The sequence below is a fragment of the Anneissia japonica genome, unplaced genomic scaffold (genome assembly GCF_011630105.1).
Source record: "Anneissia japonica isolate Jap-2015-1 unplaced genomic scaffold, ASM1163010v1 scaffold2756_len2360902_cov194, whole genome shotgun sequence".
Lineage (NCBI taxonomy): Eukaryota > Metazoa > Echinodermata > Crinoidea > Comatulida > Comatulidae > Anneissia > Anneissia japonica.
Genome location: NW_022719050.1, coordinates 1,841,189 through 1,850,829, shown reverse-complemented (window position 1 = coordinate 1,850,829; position 9,641 = coordinate 1,841,189). Strand labels below are relative to the sequence as shown.

Below are 9,641 nucleotides of genomic sequence, written 5' to 3'. Positions count from 1 at the left end.
GCGAGTTGAAGTCAGTGGAATCCTAAAGACGGAACTTAATAATGGCGTCGCCATCCTTGACCGAACTTTACTAAAGCGGATGCAATATTCACTTCCGTGTTTTCCACATTTGGTCTTCACCTGAACAGTTAGTACCGGTAGCTTATAGCTTTTAATGAGGGCACGTTGACAACCTATGGGATCATTGATACATTTTATAACATCTACTTTTATTATCATTAGACACATTATTATAGTTATTAGGCCTATTACTATTTATTAGGTCCAGTTATTAATTATTGAATGTTTATGATAGTGTTATTATTATTATTATTATTATTATTATTATTATTATTATTGTTGTTGAGGTTATTATTATTATTATTAATATTATTATTATTATTATTATTATTAATATTATTATTTTTATTATTAGTATTATAATATTATTATTATTATTATTATTATTATATTATTATTATGTTACTTACACACTTAACAGCAAATAAATATCAACATTAATTAATTTAATTTAATTTCAGCATTAAATAAATCAATAGATTAATTTTGCCAGTGAATGGAAAAAATAATTCCGTTTTGTGAAAGGCCCTCCCTGGGCCCCTTCTATTTCGATTTCCTGGATCCGCCACTGTATACCGTATGCCCTGCTCTTAAATTTATGACCTTATAGACAATGGGCCAAAGCTGTTAGGTTTTTTTTTTCAGATTCATTGGAATTTGGTGGAGGCGTAGCTTAACCTGCGGGGAATATACGTGTTGAGTTTCAACATCACAGTGGTCTCGCTTAAAGTGCTTTGGAAGTGACGAGTCAACTTCGCAACCAATATCTGCTTCTCCACCAAAACACATATCGTCAGATAACGCTTACATAGTAGGTCTAGGCCTAATTAGGCAGCATTAATATGGAGTTTAACAAATTGATTAATATGTTGTTATGTTTTGTCATTTATACCAGTCAATCATGGACTGTCAGTAGTATATCATTGGTGTCTGGACCAAAGGATGCTCGTGTCGTACTGGGTGCAGAAGTTATTTTCACGTGTAACGTTACTAAGATTTCCACATATTATATAGTGTGGGATAGATTCGTCAATGATGAGTGGATAATTATTAGCGAAGGTGAAGACATACAGCTGGAAAACGCTCAGAGCACATATACTATTGTTCCCGGCACAAATGATTTGGAAATTTCAAACGTTCAGTTAACCGATACGGGTAGATATGAGTGCAATTATGCACGTAGTAGTGAAAAATATTATTATAATTTCCAACCAATACGCGCGACAGCCACCTTAACAATACTCCAACCACCATCTGCACGTTCGCCTCTATGTTCGCTGACTAGAGACAGGATTAATGTTACGTCAGAGACACAGTTTTATGTTGGTGAGTCAATCGGATTTAAGTGCTCTTCAGAAGGACATGGAAATACATCACCGAGTCTTAACATCACGGAATCCGGTGTGGATGTTACTGAGTACGTATATGAGGACGTTGATAGCAAACATGTGGAATCTATCGAGTTGAAGATTGACGAAAATACTGACTTTATATGCTATCTTCGAAGTGAAGCCCTGTCCCAGCCCAGAGTTTGTAGAATCAAACCAATAGCGTTATTACCTCAAGTTGAAATTGAGCCAAAAATAGCATCAGTGCTAGAATACACTGATGTTTCTTTCCAGTGCTCTGGAAGCGGCTTCAAGACGCATCCTCTCCACTTTGATTGGCAGATCTCACCATATTTTCCTGGAGATGTTGTTAATTCCACAACTTCGATTTTGAAGATCACAAACCTTTGGCAAAATAAGACTATGTTTGATAGTTCATTCATCATAACCTGTTTTGTCAGAGAGGGTCAAATGGTTTGGAATTCATCTAGTAAATTGTTAATATCAATGCAAAAAAAAAATAATAACATCAATAACAACCGACCTGAAACATTGGTAATTGGTATAATTATAGCAATTGTTTTAACTACAGTAATTTTGGCTGGGCTCTTTCGTTGGCGTAACCGAAAACTACCCAATAATACATGCGAAAGACACTTAGATTCTGGAATACTAAATAATGAACAACCATACTCTGTAGTACAAAACCAAAAAACAAATGTTCATGATCAGTATTCGGAAAACACAGGCCTACCCAATGCATCCAAATTTGAAATGAACGCACCTCAGTGTTTAAATGTACCGGTCGGCCATAACGAATCTGCTGTTTACTATTCAACAATACCGGCTGAAAATAACCAAGAATCTGACAATAATTATGATAACATTGGTCATAATAAAGAAGGTTTAAAAAATGAACCGCTTTACGAGAACGAAGGTTTCACGTCAGATATCACAGAACTAAACGCTGAGAGGCTCAACTACGCTGACTTGGATCTTGAAATGGTGGCATCACGTGATATAATTGACAATGAACCTAAAACTACATACTCTACTGTCACAATGGAAACGCGATAGCTTTTTTGATTATTACATGTATATAGTGGCGCAACGAAGAGTCCCGATGTAAAGCTTCTTCGGGACCTTACTATCGTGAGGGCTGGGGAAGCGTATGTACGGGGCAAAACCTTCCATCTGCTCCTGCGTCTTTGGACGTTTCAGTGGCACATTTTGATGTCATGTTTTTTTGGGGGGTTTTTTTCACGTTCTGTTCCTTAAGACGGCCTGCTCGGCTGATTTGGAGCCCATGGTCCTGGCAAAAAGATTTGCTGAATAATATTCTGGGGGCCTTTTGATGTCTGGAGGCCCCAGCTTTAGTCAATGAAAGCTCATAATTGTTACGCCACTGGTATACATTATAAATTATAGCAGCAATAGGCCTATCATTCAATAAGAAGGCCACCGCTCCTAATTTTCCGTGTATATAGAGAGAATCAAATTAGTTGACAGACAAGCTAAAAATTTGTGTAGTTATATAAACCAGTGAAAACTAAATTGTCTCGATTGTAAACTGAGTTAATAGCCAAGACAACAAGCCAGGCGAGCATGCACGTAGACAACAATATAAATATGTATATTCATATGGTGATATTAACTTGTGTAAATGCTCTATTGTCTGTCAGAAGCCTATGAAATTAGGCCTACTTGGCGAAAGCGGAACTGAATATCCGGTTTTGTTTTTGAGTCAAGGATGATGCCTATTGACCTTTGTGTTTCAACTGCAGATACCAAATCGCACAAAATATATTATTCTTATTATGATCATGATGATTCGGGATGGCTATGCCCGAAACATGTCGTATCAAATAAATTTCTACTGAGGCAGATCACAACCGTGTGTTTTTTATTATATACATATACATATATATATATAAATAATCTAGATGTGTATAAGAGACAGCCAGCCAGAGGCATTTTATTACACAATTTCTTTATTCATTTATTTACAGGACTACATTCGTTGAGAGCTATGCTACACGATGTATTTATTAAGTCCTTTATTTGAACACTGTATTTACCTTTCTTTGATGATTTATATATATATATATATATATATATATATATATATAGGGCCTATATAAGTGATATATAAAAATGGCTTTTTTTCAGTGGCGGAAGTCCACAGGTACCTTTTTCCCCAGACAGTTTGTAAACGTTTTTTTTTTTATTCATTAGCATTCGACTCTCCACCATACAGACACTGAACAGATCCTACTTCTATTTGTATTTATAACTCGCGTATAGTATTTTAACAACAGTCTCATAATCGCACTTCGGAATATGTAACTTTATAGCAAGTATCGTGAATTATTGTTCCGTTATATGGGAGATCCAACTCAGCATATTTAAGTACATCTGTTTTTAAAGAACAGCATTTCATTTCAACTTTTAATGTTGCTTTGCTACCCTTCAAGGATAAGTCTTTATTAGTAGTTTCAAGCGGATCTACATTTTCATAAACAGTGTCTCTTTCGTCATCGCGCATTTCCAATTCACACGAACTGTCATTTTCAGAGAGGCCTAAGTTTAAGTTCAACGTCATGCATTTCTTTCGCGTTTCCGTTTGTCGTTCATGACGCGTTTTAAACAACGGTGACATTTTATCATTTGGTGAGATTATAGGTCGTTCTACGATGTTACCTCGCCTCGGTGCTGGGTACTCTCTTGATGTGAGTTTCTTCTGCGAGAGGGATCTATTGCGTTTGTTATAAACTGTGTATCCCTCAGATCGTCGATTAATTAATACATAAATAAAACCAATACACAATATAGAAGTAAGTGCGACTAATGTGCTCGTAATAATTAATGTTATGGGTTTATCTGATGTTTTCGTAACGTATAAAATGGCAGTTGAATTTACCGTTGTTCCTCCTCCACTCACTAAACACGAAATTGCAGTACCGTTATATTCTCTCTGCACGTTAGGAATAATGAATGTTGAATTCGATTTAAAATACATACCAGAGGGATAATCTGGAATAAAATGCCATGAATACGTAAGCCGGTTACTCTTAAATCCCTCTGCGTTACAAATGTATTCCGCAGTTTCCCCTTCTTTTACAGTTGGAAATTTAGTTACAAGAGTGGCATTGCCTGGGGGAAGTAAATCCAACTGACAAGTTTCGAGCGTTCCGTCATCAATACGTAAACGACATAGAAATGTTGTCTCATCATTAATAACATATAGACTAGATGTTTCCACTAGATTGTCCCCTACAATTGCATGTTTTGACCAAACTCGTTCTCCGTCACGCAAGAGTTTCAGTCTTGTGTGAGAATTTGCGTGAGAAGTAGTTGTACAGAAGAAACGAACATTATCTCCGGCAAAAAAATCTCCTCCACCTTTAACTTCGATGTCACATTCAACACCATGTTCGGTGGGTGCAAGTACCTTTATAGAAGCTGCAGCATTTGGCTCAAAGCGCACCACAATATCGTTTTCATCAACATAGACACATTCGTACTTGCCACTGTCTTCAGGCTGAGCATTGGTAATTCTAAGGTCATAGCTGCGATCTCCTGACACACCAGTTAGGATAAAGAATCGCTGACTTTGATCAGTATTTACCGTATTGAGTATCTCCCAGTTGTTACTGATGTAATCTAGTAAAGTATAACTATACCAACGAATATACTCCGTGTCGCGCCGGCCGTCAACATTACATCGAAGTGTTGTTTCTGAACCAATCCTGACCGTCTGATTCTCAGGGTATTCTTTGATCCATATCCCGTGGACAAATAAAGATTGGAATAATAGCAGCAGGTATATCAGAACATCAATACTTAAGGGTAACATCATTGTGATAGTCAAGAATGAATATAGGTCTAAATGAATTGAGTTGGTTGTTTGGTGTCATGGTCTTAAATACGGTAAGTGACTAATTTCTTAGGGTTACACTACTTCCGTTTTTTGGCGGATTGTACTTGTTGGACGATTTTGTATCACCATTTTAAATGATCAACCAAAGCTCAAGATACATAATTAAATCCTCAAGGGCACATGTTTTGTTCGCAGAAATAAGTTAGGTAATTGACATGATTTTGTTTTAAAACATTTCCTATTTGGTAGTAATTTTTTTTTTTTTTTAACTTGGTTTTTTTTTTTTAAAAAAAGAGAAAAAAAAACTCATTACATTTTACCTCATTCTCAATTTGTTATTTCATTACTTTTAAGCAATGTTAGCCTCGTTGTGCTAATGAAATGTGTTCTTCATGTGTTTTTTTTTTATGCACTGCTTCCTTCTTATTCTGATGTCCGCATCCTCTGTTATAAGGTTTCAATGAGCATCTTCCAGAACATGATAGCTTTACCTTGTGTGCTTGAATGAAAATGTTATTTTTCCTTCACAATCTTTTCTTTTGGGAAAAATATCCGATGAACCGTCCATTAACACATGTCACTAATATAATTATCCATGATAATTTCCAAAAATCTCACGAAAATTATTCGATTTCGTCATATAGGCCTAGGCCTATAAGGATTCTTTTTAGAATTATATTATATTTATATTGTTAGAGACCCAAATGGGAAATTTTACATTTCAAATCTTGATTTGGTTATCCTAGTTCATAATAATTATTCCCACTTTTAATTGTATGTTTTCTATTTGGCGCAGTGGAAATGTTTTTTTTTTTTTTTTTTGTTTTTTTTTTTTTTTTTTTTTTTTGGTTGTTTCTTTCTTTTCCCCAACCTTGAGTTCGGGGTTTAAATCCGTCGATGTGCATTTCGGTTGTATCCTGGAGCACGGCACTTTATCTACTTTTCTTTATACTTTTGTTTTTGCTCTTTTGGAGAAAATAACGAAATCTAAATCTGTATCTACTTCAGTCTACCCAGCTGTACCAGCAAATTTCTGGAGGTAACCTGTGGTGGACCAGCGTCCCACCCGGGAAGCATCAAACTCATCCGCTTCACGCAACATAAAACTAACCCAAGCCCAGACGAGCTCTTTCTTTCAAGATTTAAGAATTAAAATTAGCCCTATATTTTTTCTTTTCTCTTTTGATGAGTGTTCCCATCTTCATTATTTCACCATCTTTTTCTGATTCTCAATTTTTACCGTCAATATACGTCTGTATATACGAAGCTCGGGATACGGCAGTATTAATGCCAATTACAAAACAAATGTGACGTACCGAGTATCTACTGTCTCTTATACACATCTAGATGTGTATAAGAGACAGGAATATAATATAGCGTAACAGTAATGAAACTCAAATACTTAAGATGTTGACTTTAGAAACACTAAAATTTAGTTGGCGAATATTTCGGCTACTCCTGTAAGATTTTATGACAAGCGTTGACAAAGACTACAGGAGTAGCCGAAATATTCGCAAAATAAATTTTAGTGTTTCTAAAGTCAACATCTTGCGTATTTGAGTTTCATTGCTGTTACGCTATATTATATTCTACATATGCTTCGAAACACACGTAATAACAATAATAGTGGTAAGCCAGTTTGTAAAAATGCATGGATAATATTTAAGAATAATTATGTAAAAGAAAATAATTATGAATGGAACGTTATATTTGAATAATTCATACTGTGTTATTAGTATTAACTTAGGCCTATATTTGTATTTTGAAATCGAATAAATCAAAAAAATCAAATGAATATTTCGTACGCAAAAAAAAAATGTTTGCACATTGCAGGCGATTTGTTGGCACCGATACAGGAATCCCGCGGTCTGATTTCTCCTGTTTTATGACAGTTTGGTAGTTGATTGGTGGGTTGGCTCAGAGGTTGTGGTTTTAAGTTACAAATCCTTGTTGTAATATAATTTTATTACAGGCTAGATGGGAATTGGCTAAAAATAAGCGGATCAAACAGTATTGGTTAATATTAAAGTTGTTTTAAAATTAAAAATAATAAATTAAAATAATAAAGTTGGTTTCGGAGGCATCTGGCATTGACGATGATGATGATGATTTTGATGACGATATATGAAATATTATTCTCATGATCTTTTTAAAGAAAAATAATGATAGGCCTTATTTGTTTTTCTTTTCTTTTTTTTTTTTTTGCAAAAAAAATGGGAGGAGGGTACGCCCCTTACGCCCCCACCCCCTAAATCCGCCACTGAAGAATGATAATTTGATGACGTAATCTCTGTACTAAACAAATGTAGATAAGAATTAGATAAAGTAGGCCTATGATAAAATTGTCGTTAACACCCTCGCCCTGTATGCTATACAGATACAGGCTAGATGGGGATTGGCTAAAAATAAGCGGATCAAACAGTATTGGTTAGTATTTTCGTAAGGTGACAAAACTTCCCTAATAAAAGAATATTGATTGATTTATAATGTTCAATTGAACGACACAATGTTCACTCCAGAATTACATGTGAATAAACAGTGCGAGGTTCGTTGTCATGGATACTTGATGCTGACGCTTCCAGATCCAATTCGGCGTAATTCAAACTTTCGACGTTTTTTTCATTTTCTGTATTGTTTTCCTCGTGAGTTATATTTGATGACGCTTGTACATTCTGATAGCATGTTTCGTCCGGTAACGATTCAGATGTGCTCTTAGAACCACCATCGGCTTTGTAATTACCATAAACGTGCGTGTCTGGTTCATGTGTACTAACTCCATTCACATCCTTTCCATAATCAGCTTCTGCGGGGTCACCTGTAGATAAAATTTCTTGTTTATCATTGGAAATTGAAACGCACTGGGACATTTCTGGAATTTCCGTTTCACACGGATTGGGCTTATTGTTATTGGCGATCTTCTCACATGATTTCCGCTTATGTTTAAACAAAACTATTCCTATAATTAGACCTATCACCACGAGTAGGCCTAAAACTGTACCAATAAAAATTGATGTAGAGCTACTACTTGATCCTGTTGTAATTTGTGTCGAGGTATGTGCGGTTGGCGACGTCTCTAACTGAATATATAAAATAACACTGTCAGCGGCTTGGGATCCTAGGTCATCGACAGTACAGAAAAGCTGGCACCCATTAAGTGCCGGTGATACATTTTTAATTGTAATTCTAGAATGCGAAGAGGAAATTATTTCTTCACTACGGTTAGGACTACTGCAATTTACAAAATTATTGTTCATATTCCATTGCCAAGTAAACTCTGGGCTTTCAGCACCTTTGGAATAACAATCAAAAACTCTAGCGCAGTGATTTGCGGCGGTATAATAACAACTCCAAGTATCAGTGGTTTCAAAGAACAGCTGCACTCACCAACTTACACGTAAAGTTTGCGTTGATGTGTGACGTATTTAGTGACACACTATAATTCACAATTTTAGTCTCACCGCCGTGTACCGTCTCGATATCAATAATTTCTTCGCCATCAATAACCGTTAGTTGGGGAAGGGGATCACCCACTTGACTCTGACATCTAAATACAATATCATCTCCAACGTCAATTAATTCATTTGAATTTCCATCTATGTGAATTATATCACATGACGGGGATGTATAATCAGGTGGTGCCATTTCGCCAGGAGGGTCAATAGACAGAACAGCTGAAGCAGACTTGAATATGTCGTCAGCTTCTTGAAGTATCATGCATGAGTACAGACCAGCATCAATTAACATTCCCAAATAAATAAATAAACTGATAAAAATAGATAAAAAAAAAAACAAAGTGATATATATGTATAAATAGTGTTATGACGGAAACAATAAATACTATCACAAAAATATCAATAGATGGATTTGAACTGTAAATGGCATTATACAACTTAGAAAGGCGGTAGACTTAGGCCTACCCATTTTTGATAGATCTTCTATACGTTGACAGACATATCCCAGCTGTTATAGCACCAGTGAACAAGACTATCTAAATCTACTGTAATTACGAAATTGTACAATTAAATAAAGAGGATTTTCCTCAAAATCAATTTAGTTAGTCTTCAATAGAATTCCAATGGTTTAGGGGTGTAGGTCTATTAGATATACCAGTATGTTAGAAAAGTGTTTCAATTGAATCATTAATTGGGCTGAGGATATTACTGGTTTGATTTTACCAGGACAAGCAGATTACAGATGAGCGTTCTGCATCATATAGCTTAATATTTACCAGGGGCGGATTTAGGGGGGGGGCCGGCCCGGCCCCGGCCCCCCCTTTTGGGAGGTAAAAAAAGAAAAAAAAAAGAAAAAAAAGAGAGAAAAAGAAAAAAATGATGGCCAAGAATGCCTCAAATGTTATGTTCGGGCGTCTAGAA

General features: G+C 35.7%; 1 protein-coding gene across 1 annotated transcript; it reads left to right on the top strand.

Annotated features, from left to right (window-relative positions):
• The first annotated feature begins 560 nt into the window (after window positions 1-560).
• On the top strand, window positions 561-3,319 carry LOC117110744. Its single transcript, XM_033253536.1, has one exon. The coding sequence runs from the start codon at window positions 903-905 to the stop codon at window positions 2,463-2,465; it is 1,563 nt and encodes a 520-aa protein (XP_033109427.1). The 5' UTR covers window positions 561-902; the 3' UTR covers window positions 2,466-3,319.
• The last annotated feature ends 6,322 nt before the right edge of the window (window positions 3,320-9,641 follow it).